The 16,395-nt window shown below is 36.9% G+C and overlaps 1 protein-coding gene across 1 annotated transcript in view; it reads right to left on the bottom strand.

Moving 5' to 3' along the window:
- The window catches only part of TRDN (triadin), a 232,219-nt gene that overhangs the window by 151,494 nt on the left and 64,330 nt on the right, over window positions 1-16,395 (bottom strand). Inside the window, exons 7-11 of the mRNA XM_064508938.1 lie at window positions 13,277-13,336; window positions 10,507-10,566; window positions 7,713-7,772; window positions 5,101-5,160; window positions 3,573-3,767 (exon numbers count right to left, since the gene is read on the bottom strand). Of these exons, the coding sequence (XP_064365008.1) occupies window positions 3,573-3,767; window positions 5,101-5,160; window positions 7,713-7,772; window positions 10,507-10,566; window positions 13,277-13,336 (435 nt within the window). The remainder of the gene's footprint in view (window positions 1-3,572; window positions 3,768-5,100; window positions 5,161-7,712; window positions 7,773-10,506; window positions 10,567-13,276; window positions 13,337-16,395) is intronic.

Below are 16,395 nucleotides of genomic sequence, written 5' to 3' on the forward strand. Positions count from 1 at the left end.
TTCTTTGCCAATCTCAAAACAAAATTATGCAGATTTTGAAATAGTTAAAAGTTTAAAAAATAGCACAACCATTTCATTTAAATGAAAAATTATCTTCCCAAGTATATAACATTCATTGTATTTGCTTTGTTATATATTTCACTAGAGCCACAGTACTAGCTGATACTGAAGCATTTATAGAATTGCCATTCTGTTATGCTCAGTGCCATGAAAGTCCTTTGGTGGAGAAATGCAGCTTTCAGGAGTAATGATTTCCCATGGAGTTGCAGAAATTAAGAGGGGATTTACAAGCTCAGCAGACATTAATTGTTTCTTCTTGCCCCTAGGAGCCCATGCAGTTTTTGCATGTTACTGAGGTGGCAAGGGTAAAAGATTTCTAGTCAGTATTGTAAAATTTGGGTCAAACTTGCCAAGACATACACAGGGATGTAACTATAAACACTGCTTTTGAAACTTTCAATGACTATTCACAATAGTTTCTACATTCATGTGTGGGAACTCAGAACTTGTCATTCTGGTTGGCTCCAGTCTTGGATTCTATCCTTAAGGAATTTAAAGAATTTGGCTGTAATATTTGCCCTAACTCTATGAAATGTGCTAACTTTCTGAAAAAAAGTAGAAGTGTATGTATAAGAAAACAAATACATACAAATATGTACTCTCACTAAGCCCATCTAAACCCACTGAAGCCAGCAAAGAGCTGCGTTCATCGCACCTGCAAACAGGGCCTCAGTGAGCCAGTCAGGCTACGTCTGTATATGTAAAATATAGGTAAAATGAGACAAGGTCAATTCCTTAGCCCAGAGAGCATATGGTGGGGCACAGCTCTTGTCCATACAGCTGAATTGTCCTTATCCCTTTCCTGCCTAAACAAGCTGGCATCATACACGCTTCCCTTTGGGAAAAGTCCCAGGGCAGTTCTCAGGCATTGTATGGGAAACTGCTCGATGGCCTGGGATAAAACTATGGCAGAGAGCATAAACAGTATGGACAATATACAATAACAGCACAGTGCATAAGCCTGCACCCTGGCCCTGTGTGGCTTCTGTTATAGACATGGCCTGAGGGCTCACAGCATTTCATTGATATTAAAATAATCCTTTTTTTTTATCATAGGAATACAAACCAGGATGCACTATTTCTTTATAGCAATGTAATCTGAATAAACTTAAAAAAGAGGCTGTATTCTTAATATCTCCTAGGGAAAAGCATATATATTAATCCTCTCCCCATAGTATTTTTTTTAGTAACTTAACCCCTGAAAATTGGAATTTATATATATATATAAAAAGCAGAATGTTAAACTCTGGATAACAAAAATAGCATTTCAACTGTATATGAATAATAAGGTGCATAGTAACATCCCATTGAAAACCATGGGAATTCTGCTAATCAGCAAAAGATTCAAGCCTAAGGGATTTTAAATAAGTATGATTTTCCAAATGTCTCTTCATGGCTAAAAATTCATTTTATTTTAAACGCTCTCATTAAAAAAAGAATTTTGCACTACCATTTTCACCTTATAAATGTATACCAGTACAGATATTCAGCTGAGTACTAATAAATCATTTCAAAGTTTGGGATTAGATCCTTATTGATAAAACCAGATCTTTCTGTGTCATGGGACCTCATCTGATTTACCCCAGAAGATGACCTATACTTTTTAATATCAATTTGCTTAAGGAATGATGAAGATCATAACAACACTCCAATGATTACTGTTACTTACTTTATACTGTTGCACAAAAACTGACAGAAGCACTCCCTTGAGCAAGGAAAAGTAGGTACTGCAGGATCAAGACATTTTGGCACATCAATATCAACTTAAAAATTATGTCCACCTTGGGTCATAGTTAGTCAGAAATACAGAACTGATTTTTCTGAGAGTATCCAGTTGGGCGGCAGCAAATTATGATGGAAAAAGGAATGGCAAAACTCAGAAAGGCAGCTTTCACTGAGCGTGTGTAACCACATCTCCAGTGATAAAGGCAGCTTAAGAGGCTCCTTCCTTCCTCCACTCCAGCTGTTCATTGCCACTTTCACCTGCCTCAATTCAGTGCACAGTCATTGGGGTCACACTCTAAAAGCAGACTTACAAAGTGGTCTGTTAATATTTGACTTAAAGATGGATCGTTTTGCTAATATTTGTCAGTTAAAAGAAAAAGAATAGAACCTCTCTATTGCTTTCTGTAATCTTTCACCCCTATTTACTTAAAATATTTTGCTGTCAGGAAGTAAATTGCTTCATCTGCAGACCTTTGCTTTTTGAGACGCTTATTCTTTATAGTATGGAGTGGATCCCACTGTGCAGGGAAACCTTGTCATAGCAAACAAAAACTGAGAGAGATTTGCACCTCTCAAGAGGAGCCCAAAAGTTTGCTGAACTTTATGCTTGGTCAGAGCAATCAGAATGAAAGATTCTGCTTTGATTTTATGCCTCAAAGCCTCCAGTATTTCATGTGCAAACTAAAATTAACTAGAATATAAATAAATGTTAAAAAATACTGGCTCACCACATTATGCACATGAGAAAGGGGACCATGCCTCAAAATCTCTCACTTCAGATTTTTAGAAACATAATTTAGGTAACCCTTAAGGGGTTCAGAGCTGATGGCTATGAAATTCTGAGTGAATCTACCCAGGCAGATTCAGACATTGAAGCAGGGATGGCTGCTTTGACGCTCAGGCATAACGATTTATCTGTGGCTCCCAGCTGAAAAGATTAGATAGGTGTGCCACGCAATGCTGAGCTGCCTCTATTAACGTCAGAATAATCCCGTGCCTGCAGTGTGGCAGTTGTTACAGAAAGCCAGATTCTGCTACCCTCACTCATACACAAAATTGTACCTAACTCCATGGAATAGCCACAGGGAAATCAGGAATTCAGTGCAGTTAGTGTGTGGAATAATCTGGGCTGATTCTGACAGAGAGGTATGTGGAATTAACATCTACATTTAGTTTTGATGCATATTGATTCCTTGTTTTAGCACTTGATTTCTTTCTTCCACAAGGGCAATGGCATTTCTTTCCTTTAATAGAAATTTGGAAGCTAATCGCATCAAATTACATCAGGCATTTTCACTATGTCGTACAAAACATGACAGTGCCTTATACAGTCTGATGTAATCCAAATGATACGTTCCCGTTCATACACTATTTTAAGCATTGTTAAGCAGATGTTGAAAGAAAACATATTTCCCAACAGATCATTGAAAGTCCTTATTTTCGAAAATAACATTACCATTAATACTCTATATAAAATTCCACTGTGCAAATCCATCGATACTCTGTCTTATCTGAAGAGACACTGGTTCTCAGTAAAGAAGGATTCAAACTGAAAATGGATTTTTAGCCATGACAAACAGTTAGAATATTCTGGTTATTTAGATTAATCTTATTTTAATCTGGATAGTTTCCTTTTAGTGATCTGAGATTCATCTGGAATTTATTTGTACTGCACTTTTCTTTTTCATGGGTGGACTTTGGTCCTTGTCAGCTTTAACTTCATTCTCTCTGCTTCTTTCCTACTACCTTTTTAAGATCTTCATCTGTTTCCTCCAGGATTTGTTTACCTTTCTTTTCCGATTTAGTTACAGTTTGAAGTGCTTTCTCCTCCTTAACTTTTGGTTTGGCCTTTATTAGCCCAACTTCTGTTGTTTTAGTCTCTGCCTGCTTGAGTTTCTCAGCCATCTTTGCTTCACCTTTTCCATCCTTCACTTCCTTTTTAACTTTTGCTTCCACTTTGGTGCTCTTTACTTTCTTTTCCTCTGCAAGTAATAAAGAAAAAACTTTCAGTGTCATTTTTCTCCCCTCCATTCCCTCCAAACTCTCAATACCCTTTGTTCTATCTTGTGCTATTGTTAATGAGTATTTCTTCATCATTAACACCTTGCTTAGGTCTGACAAAAACAAAACCCCCCCCAAATATTAGGTACGAGCATGTTCTGTCTTCAGACCTGTACCAAGGATTTCACTGATACAAAGAAAGAAATAGGCTATGGTAAATAATAATAAATATATCTAATAACAATATACTAATTTTTACAGTAGAAACTAAAGTGATAAATGTTGGCCTTTATACAAGCAGATATGGTACTTCCAAGCTAAATTTGATTAACTTTAAATGCCAGAGATCAAGATCCAAACTCTGCTGTAAGCTATAAGTATAGTCAATTTGAAGCATGAATATTTCTAAAGGTCACGTTTATGATACGGGTTCTAGATCTGGGCCCAAGGAGGTCTTGATTCTTTGAGTCTCACTCCATATCAATTCCTCAGTTTCAAAGCCTTGTCTGATACAGGCCAATTCATGATGAGCCGTTCAGTAGAGAGAAGATTTCAGAGCAGAATAACCAGGCTATAAAAATCATTGGCTGGAGCTAAACAGAAGTTGGTGGCACCAGCTCTATTCCTTCTACTCTTAGGTATCATCTACTTTTTCTTGGCTGAGATATGGCTGTTGACTGTGTGAGTGTTTATAGTTCACTTCAGTGGAAAATCTAACAGTACCCTTAAACCAGCCCCGAAACTCCTTTAAACTAATCTGTTTAATGTTTACAAGTTTGTTCTTGGTTCTCATGATAGGTCTAAACGTCTCCATTCTTGGGGAAAACTCCAATCAGTGCTACAGAGTCCATGCCTTCTGAAAGAGTCTGGACTTCTATTTGTATTAAGCCACTGGTCTGATTAGACTGATTTTAAGTAGGTGAACTGAACCTGTTCTATCTATTCTAAAACAGAATACAGGTATTCTTATAACGGACAATTCCGACACAACCAAATGCATTGCTGCCTAATGAAAGGAAGATTTCATTAAATACATATAGTGAAAATATGTAGGTCATATCGCTTACAGATAGCCCAACTTCTTTTTCAGGACAATAGTCATTTGTATGTTTGTTTTTATTCTCACCTTTGAAATTTCACAAAGTTTATAAAGGAACCATGTATAGAACTGACTCCTCAATGTTCTAAAGACATTTTATTTCATCATCATAGTCATGCAGTTGATTTTTCTACACATTCTATTCTCACATAAAATAAAGCTTATGGATTTTAATATAAACTCTGGCAAAAAATGTAATATAAATTTATAAATACCTTTGGGAGGAGCTTTCTTTTCAACTTTTTCATGTCTTTCTGCTTTTTCTTTTTGAATTGCTGAAAATGAGTACAATTATATGTTAGAGGAAAAAAAAGAATCTGAAAATATTGCTAAAACACAACAACATCCCTGGAAGTTTCACATTTCTTCATGTTTGCTTTTTCTCTTCGTCTGCTTTTTCTCAGGTTCACACACTAGAGCAAAAGGCTTCAAAATCTCTATTGAGAATCACCCAACCAAAAGACAAGGCAGTGACACAGATCTGAAACTTTTTGAGGAGTGTTTATACTGTATATTTCATGGGACACAAACTGGTTCTGCTCAAGCTCTGAGCAGACATGGTCTTGTTCTTTTTGCGCTCAAGCCAAGAGAAAGCTGTGTGACTACATTAGTCTTCAAGAAAAGGGTTTTTCTTAGCTTGGGCTCATTGTCATACAAGTACAGCCACAAGCCTGCTCAGTGCAGAGCCAAGCCAGAGTGAGTTCATGTCTGCACAGGATACCCTGTGTAAACATGCACTGCTATGACCCAGAAAGACTATCAAAAGTTTATTTGGGGACTTCTTTCCTTCCTTTCTTGGTTGCCATCCAGACATATTTTGCAGTAACAAAACAGCCTGGAAAACTAATTACACTTCTTTCAAGTGACAGCTATATAAGAGTAGCATTCTCTCTTACTGAATTCCAGTCTGGAATTACTGCCTACATGAACCATAGCTGATATCTAGATGGGTTTTGTTTAGACAGCAGTTTCTTAGATGTCATCTTTAAATAGCATTCATATCTCTGAAGTCTCTGGAGCCTTTAGCAGGGGCTGAAGAAATAGCCTAGGACTGTTTATTGAGCACAAAGAAAGTCTCCTGGCTGTGGGGAAAGTACCCACAGCTCCCACAGTATGTCTGTCCCTCAAAATTGGCCTCGACCTGTGTGTCCTCATTTCCCAGGGACTCCATCCTGTTGAAATGGCCCCTCAGCACTGTTGGTGGCTGATCCACTTCAGAGCAGACCTCAGACAAAATGGAAGTTAGCCCGGCAATGGATAGCTCAGGACACTGCAGGCATAAATGAGCCTTGGGAAGCACTTAAGGCAACGAGTGCACTAGTGCATTAAGTTCACCCACAGGGACTGATAATGCATCAGAACGATTCTAGACAGGGTAGCAGGTCTACATGTCATAGCAGCAGCAAATCTCCTTAGCTACTCAAGTGGCCAAAGGGCCAAGAAGATTAATTCTTCATAAAATTTACTAGCTAGTGACTGGAGTCATGGCTGCTATTAAATACATTAGAGCTCTGAGTGATGTTTTGCTTAGCTGGCAGAAGATAAATGGATAAATAGACTAGCTGTTCCTTAGGAATATCTCTAGAATTCTCTGAAGCTTTTCAAGACTACACAGACTGTGTGGGCATTTATTTTTTCCAGTTTACTTCAGCGTGATACCACTTAAAAAAAAAAATCCTAAGCTTTCAGGTTATATACTGAAAGTAGAAGAACTGATCAAATACCTCTTTTAAAGAGAGACTGGAAAATGGCTGCCTTTTCTACTTACGTCTTTGTTCCAGTTTTTTCTTTCCTTACTCCCACCTTGTTTTCACATTTTTCCTTAGAAGAAGGTTGAGTCCAATAAAGTTTGATTTGTACATTTGAATTTATATTGTCTGAGCAGCTTCAAACAAAACCTAATTAATTCATGTGTCTCATCATCAGCAGCTTAATTTGAGTGCAGTAACAGACTGATATTAAGATATATCACATTTTTTTCAGGATTTAACTCTTATTTGAGTAAAAGTAAGAAGAGACAAAGATTAGAACCTAACTTTGTTATGGGAATATTTGGTTTTCAAAAAGCAAAGCATATAAAAGAGAGAGAAAAAAAGGAAAACTGCAGCACAAAAACATTCAAATGCCAAGTAATAATAAATATTAGTCTTAAAAAATGGCATGGCAGAGCCAGCTGACTGGATTTTTAAATCCACCCTGTCGAAGCATGGCTAAAGATGGAATTATCAGACAAAAGAATACTGAAACCCACCCCTCACACATGATATTGCTTCAGAATATATGTGATAATTAGTAGATATATAAATCTTAACCAAGGCTACTTCCATCATAGAGTACAGTCCAAATCATGTACTGAAATGAAAAGGTTATTGTGAAAAATAAAGGCAAGAGAACAAGAATCTATTTTTGGATATGATGGAAGACATAGGCTGAAGGTAAACACTGTCACACTCAGGTCTGCACCAGATTGAAAACTGATACACAAAAGAAAGCCTTCTTTGCAGGCAAATTACTGAAACTAATTGTGGAGGAGAAAAGTCAAGGAATGCACATATTATAGTCATAGGCTCATTCTTTAGCTGCAGAAGAATGATTCATAACTACCTCTGTGCATTGAAACAAGTGAACTAAGCAAGAAATATGTGCTGTGCAAGATTTTGGTCAGGAGCTGATTAAGACCTGCTCAAGAAAAAGTGAGAGGGACCACAGAATATACAGCACGGACTAGAAGAGCTATATGCTTTAAATACTCATCTCCACATTCTCCCAAACTGAAAAAGCACTAAAAATCTAAAACTGTACTACAGCTAATAATAATCAGCATTACCTTTAGAAGGTGCTTTCTTTTCAGGTTTTTCTGGCTTTTCATGTTTCTCCTTGTCTGTAACTAGAAATAAGTAACAACAATATTGTGGTTATTAAAAAAGACAAATGATGCAGATTAAATGAGAAAAAGGAGAAAAAAGAAAATCAAGAAACACATGGCTGGCCATGCAAAGAAGTAGAAAGATTTCTTCGGTGGCTGCTGTCTTCTGCTCACGGGATTCTCCCTGTATTTAGCACCTTCATTTTTGTAATATTTATAGGTTAAATGTTCATTTGTGTGGCTTATTCAGGTCTCTACCCAGAAGGAAAGTTAGGTATTGTTGTCATTGGAAGGGTCTTCATTGCAGGGTGGACAGCAGAAAGCCTTGGCATATCGTTCCTGTGCCAGATGAATATCACAGCTGAAAACTGCTCCTCTCAATAAAGTAATATAAAATAAAGTTAGAAGTGTAAATCATTGCTATATGGGGACAAAGAGAAGACTTTGCTTGAGGTGTGAAGCCTTTCTGACCAGCAAAGCAAGAGCCTGGTGCGCCATATGCAACTGCTTTAGGAGTAATGGGTATCTACTACATCACTTGCAAGTCTGACACCCTGAGTATATGACATAGTGTTTCTTCCTGCGTACTTGCACCCAGGATTTTTGGATAGCTGGCATCCTAACCTGCCAACCATTTGAATTCCAGGAGAACACTTCGCAGAAGAAAATCCACCATCTGAACTGGCAGGCCTGAGCTTATCTGTTCCATGTGTTTGCTCTAACAGACAAAGAGTTGAACCCTGGACTGTCTCCTGTCTCAGGGATGACTACTCAAGCCCACCTTCCAAGTTTATCCACAAGGACACAGCTATTTGGAAGTGGCCTTTGCTCAGACAAATCCTTCCAGAAAGCTTTCATTGCCATCCTGCAATAAAATCTAGAAGCAAACGTGGAACTCTTTCCTTCACCTCTTGCCCCAAAACAGAATGAATATTTTTTCTCCCTGATCTAAAATGTCTGTTTCATGTTGAAAAAGGTGGGTAAAAATAAATAAATAAATAAAATAATAATAAAAAAACCAAAATTGAAGTGAAATGTAAAAGTGTTTTGCTTTAATAAATCATGCTCCCCTAAAAAGTGATCCTTTTATTTGCTAACTTCACTGCTGGGGAGACTTGTTTCCTCTTGATAAGTTCTGTTTATTAAAATTATTTCATTTGGTAGCTCTTCGTGAGCAGCACTTGGAGACATGCTTAATAGCACATTAGATCTTTAAAACCTGCAGATCCATGAAACCTAATTATACAGGAAGGATGCTGTAAACTACTGTAGAGAAAGTTAAATAACACAGCCCTACCAGGACTTCCTGCCCATTTTTGTCAATAAAGTTTTCTTCTTTTTTTATTTTATTTATTAACATGTTTATGAGGGGCATTCAGAGGGGGAAGAGGAATATTTGCTCTTGATAGAACAAGAAATGTTTTACTACATTCAACTGTCAATGCAAACAGTGGCTGTACGACTTCTGTGTTTGGCATTTCAAGACAGCTTAATGGCAGCCATATAATGGGATCTGTTGAGGGTATCTGGACAAATCATTGAGACCACTCAAGATGTGAAAATATACGATGAGAACTTGCAAAACTTACATACCGTCTCTAGGGTCTATTTCTCCTGAAGTAGGAACGGTATTTTTGGCATGACAGTAATGCCAGGAAAGACGTTAATCAAGAGGAGTCCTGGTTATTTATTGGGTTTTTTTGTTTTATTGGTATATTTGTTTTTTATTGTTTATTATTTTGGTTTATTTCTGAAGGATTTTCTGAACTCCACATAACAAATAACAGTTTTACCAGCTAGGAATGATTAAACACTCTAATTAATTACAAATCTAATTGCATGGTGTTATAACTAATGCTCTTTGAGTTTTTTTGTTTGCTTTAAATTTCCACTTTACAAATTGAAATAAAGTACAGTATTGTGACTAGGTTTCTGGCTCAGGTTTTAGCATACACCTGAGTTGTGTGATACCAACTACACAGTATGTAGTCTGGAATATTTTCTTACTTGCACTCTTATTTTCTAACTGTTTGCAGGTTTAACATTTACACACTAACTTGTACATGCGTGTGTAGAGATGATACTCTGTGCTTTTATCCACTGAGGTACCCTGCTGGGAGCAAGCATGTGGAAACACCCAGCTACCTACTTGCTTCTGGCATATTATACTAGGAACACACAAATGTATGTATGAGCATTGCAATTTACCCTCAAGCCTTGGGTTGATGGTTCAAAAGAAAGTAACGGTTATTGAAGATAAAGCAGTTTTACATACCCGTGTATTGCAAGCAACAACTTAATGAATTAGTTCTGCCTTGTACAATACCTATGTATTCACACATCCATTGCATTTAATTTTTTTTTTTGCCTCCTCTGCTTCATTGCCTTTGTTTACATTTTCTCTAGTTGTCAGGTGTGTTAGTTGAATGACTATATTCACTCAGTAACCATATTTACTGAGAATATTAGAAATACTCCTAGGACATAATGACTACTGAATCATTAAAATACTTGCCCATATTATAAAATATAATATCTCCTGTGCCCTCCCCCCCAAAACCTTGCAGAAGGAATAAAAAATACTACTTGGTCTGTGTCTCTGCAAACCTTTACATCACCTAATGACTTTACTCATCAAGTTCTGTAACAATTTTTCCAATCTCAAGAATACATAAATTGACATGCAGGGGAATTGAGTGGGTTAGTTCCAGAGCTACCCCAAAATGTAACATAAATAATGACATTAAATCACTACCTGTATGCCTTTCTTTTTTTCCAGGTTTTTCTTGTCTTTCCAATTTGTCTTTATGTGTCACTAGGAGAGAAGAAATATGTTCATATATATATGCAAATCTCTGTTAAAAAACGGTGCAAGAAACTGAAGAATCAAAAATAATTCTACCAAGATAAACAATGGGAGACAAAATGACTAGCTGTAGCTACTGAATTATCCCATGAATATCTGCACAGCATACATCGTGCTACATGGGTACGAGCAGCCAGACAACTCAGTGCCTAACAAGTTACTGTTTATCATCTAAGCCATGGTAACATGCCTCAGCTGTTTAGCACAGTAACTTTATTGCTCACGATTGTCTGTCCGTTCCTGAAGACAGTTTTTCAGAAACCTGTCAAGGACTAAGAGCTCACAGTAAATGCTGCCGCCTTCAGCAGAAGAGCATGTCAGCTGGGCCACCCCATCCTCTGACAGGCAGAGGCTTACAACAACTCACCACAGAAGAACATCACAGGCACAGATGACTTCTCTCACTTGCCAGTTGGCTCCAAATGGATAGCTAGTAAGCGACACTAGCTGAGATTCGTCCTCAGCAAATGATTTCAGAGATGTAATTGGATGCCCAGTGTGTGCAAAGTTAAAACTGAAGTTTTGACAGGGTAAACTGTATGGAGCCATCCATTCATTTACATAACTTTTCCCACTTTCCTTACCTAGGAGTTAGCACAAGAATTTTCAAGACAATAAAAAGTAAGAACGTGGATTTTAGAGCACTTCAGAAAAATCAGCTGTGAAACTGCAATCTAGCTTTTATTCTAACTCCTGTGGCGATGTTGTCTCAGTTTAGTAAAAACCCTTTGTCGAACAGGAAAAAAAAAAGAAAGATCTTTTACAGTATCACAAACTCCATATCTAACTGGAATTGAAATTAAAAGAGCAGGGACCATTGTGAGAGAGGGCTCTCACAACTTTTTAGCAACCAAGAGATGAAATACATGAGCAAGTGAGTTCCTGACATAGCTAACTGAGCCATTTCTATGGACACCTAATTACTTTCTGTGTCATTAGGTAATTTTCCTAAACTTCACCATGGAAGCTCAGTAGAAATTAGAATAGGATATTTTTTACTCTCTCTAGATTCCATTTTTGAAAATAAAACATATTTAAAGTAGACAATAAACATTTAAAATACAGGGATGCAGTGGAACTTTGAGGGCTCCCAGACAATGAAATGGCCTTAGAAAGATGTGTATCCATACTTATGATTTTAAAATATAATATCCAGTGTGAAAGCAATGATTTTTAGTACAGTGAACATAGAGAATCTGTATCTTTAGCAATATTTTAGTAGTAATTGTAACAGTAGTTCACTAGACAAAATTAAGTAATTCATTCACATTAGGATAGGATATAGTCAACAGCAGAGCCAGGTAGGAGTTATAATAAGTTAAGGCAGTAAAATAATTCTCCTTATTCTCTCATGAGAAAGCTGAAATTTGGTTGAGATCTGATTTTCCTATCCTACAAAACTTAAAAACATTACCAAATGGTTTTTCTGCCAAAGAAAATCCAATAATTTCCCAAGTTTTCCACAAAAGAGCAAGAGAAGTCTTGGCAACACATTCAGCCCTTTATATGGGACATTATAATCTTTGTTTTTTCATTTTGTCAAATGTCAGAAACATTTTCTCTTGTTAGAATTGTTCCATTTTCTAGTAATAAATATGCACTGTAATGGAAAACTGAACTCATGTGCCTACCATTAACCTTTGGAGTCAGTCTGGCTAACTTGGCGTATTTTGAATTAGTTATATATTAGTTTTATAAAATGGAAAAGCTCCAATGAGAGACCACTCAAAAGGCCTAGTTAAGCCTAGTTAAGCCTAGTTAAGCACAGATTTCAATCACAGATCTCACTTCTGTTGTGAGAGACTTGCCTTCTTGGTCTGAAACAAATCAGCCATGACTGGATTTTGCATCTTATGTTTCTTGGGTACTTGTTAAGACCATTGGCCTATTTGCTTTTCTAGAATGGGATCTTTCTCTAACCAGAGATTTTATTTTTTCCTTGAGTAACCTTTCTTAATAAAACTTTTATGTAAAGAACATGTTTTCAGAAAGTTTAAAGTGTTTCGACATGTTAGCATGTTCCAAGAAAATACCATTTTGTCAAAAAGTCCCTCACAAGGGGCAAACTAGATGGTGGCTCTGACAGCAGAGAAGTAAGTCGTGAACTATGGATGGAGAGGAGGTGCCATCCTGATTCTGATTCCTAAAATAGGTGGGTCTGTAATTCGTTGTTGACATACACCACCAGCAAATTAGCAAATCTCCTTTAACGTTCCCTCACACTCCCAGAAAGAGTCTGGGGGAAATTTTTTTTTCAAAGACATGTCTCTGAAGCAAAAAGCCTCCAGGGGCCATGCCCTGTATGCTACAACTTACTCATTACATTTTGCTTAGGAGTATGCCCAAAGACAAATATTATGTTTGGATTTATTTAGGAGAAATAAAAAAAGGCACCTATTTATGCTCTGGGCATCTTTTACATAAGTTAATAACACAGTAGAAATGTATTCATTAATCTCTGAACATAATGTTAGCCTTTCTCCACAGTGATGTATTCAAAGTGCTTGAGAAGCCTTCATTCTCCTTCCAGCTGTCTTTCACAACACCTCCTCCATCCTTAAACATAATTAAAATTTACAAAATGGTCAAAGAGTCAATAGATCAGACTGTTTTGAATGATTGGTAAAAAGACAAAGAACATCAAATGCTAGATACCTACCCTTTATGGGTTCCTTCCTTTCATTTTTTTCTTGTTTTTCAGGTTTGTCTCTGTGAATTACTAGAAATAAAAAACAGTAAATCTGTAATCTCCAGGTATTATACATTCTTATTATTTTACCAAAGTGATATAGGAAAAGTATTTGTAAAATTAAATAACGTGTTTCAGCTCTGAATGACAAATACTAGATTGTGTATAGCCCTTTTTAATGTCAATTTTTAATTCCAAGTTCAGGAGAAATATTTTTGCTTGTATAAGTCTTCAGATGTTGGACCATATTTTTGCAACATAAGTGATTATTCAGCAACCCTGATTTTAATCTGCAGGATCTGTTTTGGTCCCATTGTGCAAACATCCTGGGTCTAGGATTTCCAGTAAAGGAAATTATTTTCAGTCCTTGACAGCACTTCTTACTATTCTTAAGAGAAAATAGCTAGCATCTTGCTTTCTATGCTCTTTTTTCTTTATTTTTAGATATTACTTCAGCCACAGGATGGATTAGCAAGAATGCATCCCTTTTAATAAGAGCGTAACATCAGGAAGAACAGATGTTTAAAAAACTGTATGTCCTGCTAGAAGCAAGCAAACTTAAATCCTTAAGGGCTCTGCTGCCTGCCGAGCTTCTAGACCTTGTATTCCGCATTATAAGGAGTTCGATATACAAAGACATTCATTATCAACCCCTGCTACCACTAGGCCTATCAATAAAAGACCAATGTTTTGTAATTTCAAAGAGAACAATATTTTCTTTGCATTACTCACATTTCTGTGAACAAATCATCCACAGAAAACACAACTCTGACTAGAGGATAACTGTGACTTTTATACACAAGCCCAGCCATGTTTCTGCATACATTCATTTCACCGTACTTGTGGCAAACATCATTTCACAGAGGTACAAGCATATTTTTGATGATTAAATATTTCCTCATTAAATAAAAGGTTCATGTTTCTTTAGGAAAGTCATTGCAAACATTCAGTAATTTCATTATGTCTTTACACATGTTTGCATTATCAAAATACACTTCCAGTTATAACAGGTAAATTACTGTTAATATCAATTAATAAGGCAATGGAAAGATAGTGAGGTGAGATTTTTCAAAGCCCTTAAGGAATGGGACAGCCAATTTACACTGAAATAAACAAGCTGTGAAAAACAAAGCAGCAATGTATTATTGCATGAATTACAAACTCTATAACTCATGCAATTGTTTTAGGACCTCTTGTAGCCTACCAAGGAAAAGCAGTCTCCTGGGTCTCTATATCCTGTAGAACTTAGGCCATTAATATTTTTTCATGATACATGAAACAGTAGCATGCTCTTACATGCCAGCTTTGTATTAGCAAACACAAGCACAGTGAAAAACATTTCTGGCCAGTGCGTTGCCAATTTGGGATAGGGCAGCAACACAGTTTTGCAAACAGTAGCTCTCTGATGGTCAACACCTGTGATGCACGAGCTTCTATACATCTGACAGAAGTCCTTGTAGTCTCTATGCCAAAAAGTATAGCTAAACTATGCAGAACAAAGTGGCAATAGAAAAGCTTGTTCTTAGCCACTAAGGTGTGTGAAGGATACACACCATCCTTCAAAAACTGTTTTTTCATTCCCCACTTCCCCATAGCATCTCCCTATTTCATGCTTTGGAAGAAACCAAAACGAGCCTTGAAAGGCATGAACTGCACTGAGTGTCAGTGGACCTTAAAGTGGACATAAATGTAATTCAAGGCTTCTTTCCATTGTCAAAATGGTATAAAGGGGCTCAAACACAAGGAAATATTTGTGTGGACCTCAAGGTAAAAACACGGAGAAGAAGTCAGCTGGCTCCTTCCTGAGAAATGAACGTAGCTTGATATATCTGGGCAGAGAGCCTGGAATGTGGATAAGCAGACACCAGGCTTGCGTAAGCGTAAACTATTTTTCTCTTCCCAGTGATAGGCTGAAGGTGTTCTCTAATTAGTCCAAGAGCCCTATCCTGCGTGTTGATATCACCATAGCCTCAGCGTATGCTAATCTCAGATTGTAGTGTTTACCATTACCTCATATGGACATGGTCAGAGCTGTGGCTTTTGGGTAAGAGCTTATCTGGGAAGGGGAGGTGCTACCAAAATTAAAGGGTTCACATTCCAGGACTGTGATGCCTGGCCATTTTTGCCTCTTCAAGCATGGTGCAGCAGGGAGACCAAATCCACTGAAGCTTCTGTTTTGACAAATGTAAATATGATTTTTCTTTCATAAGTTAACTCTTTGGCTTTTTCCTCTGAAACATTTTCATGTTCAGCTTTGTATGGAGTCCTAGAAGCTCTGTCATATAAAATACTTCACTTTTTAGAGGTCTTTTCCAGGTCTAGTTGCCTGGATATCTTTTTCTTTCTAGAGGGCAACATCCCCTTTTCCAAGCCCCCAGTGTTTATAAGGACTCGAGGAAAGGTTGGGAAGGTACAAGGATTAGGTTTCAGAAGTAAGCCAAGCTGGCCACAGTACTATGTTTCTGGAAAACAAACCAGAGTAAATGCAATATTTTTGCATATATAAAACAAAGAGAAAGCACATAAAAATGTTTTTAAGGCTGTTAAGTCAAACATTCTTCAGCTAAAAAATGCCAGAACTGGAACTGCTAATTCAACCATTTTATATGCTTAAAGAAACACACTGTAATTAAAAGATCATCTCTCTCTCTCTCTCTCTCTCTTTTTTTAGGATGCCTGATTCACCCAGAAAAATAAACAGAATAAGTAAAACTACTTTTGTAACAATTTTGTAAGTTGAGATTTTTCCACAACTTCACTGAATTTGCTCGGACTTCCTTGCAAATGTTAAGAAGCATAAGCTCAGAATGAGCTGCTATTAGCATTGTAAAAAATACCCCAACCTAATTTTCACTAACCTAGATTTTGGAAATTGCTGAAACACTTTAATGTGACTTTGACTGAAAATTCAGCCTGAGGCAAAGAGCCAAGCATGAAAAATTTCATCCTGAATGACTGGAGTGTGGTAAATTTATAAATAATCTAAAATAGGAACTTATAATGGAAAATTTTAAGGTAATTTAAGAATATATTCCAAACTTAATCATATAAGGATTGCTATCCACTTCAAAAAATTTAAAAACAAGAAG

The sequence above is a fragment of the Dromaius novaehollandiae genome, chromosome 3 (assembly GCF_036370855.1).
Source record: "Dromaius novaehollandiae isolate bDroNov1 chromosome 3, bDroNov1.hap1, whole genome shotgun sequence".
Taxonomy (NCBI): Eukaryota; Metazoa; Chordata; class Aves; order Casuariiformes; family Dromaiidae; genus Dromaius; species Dromaius novaehollandiae.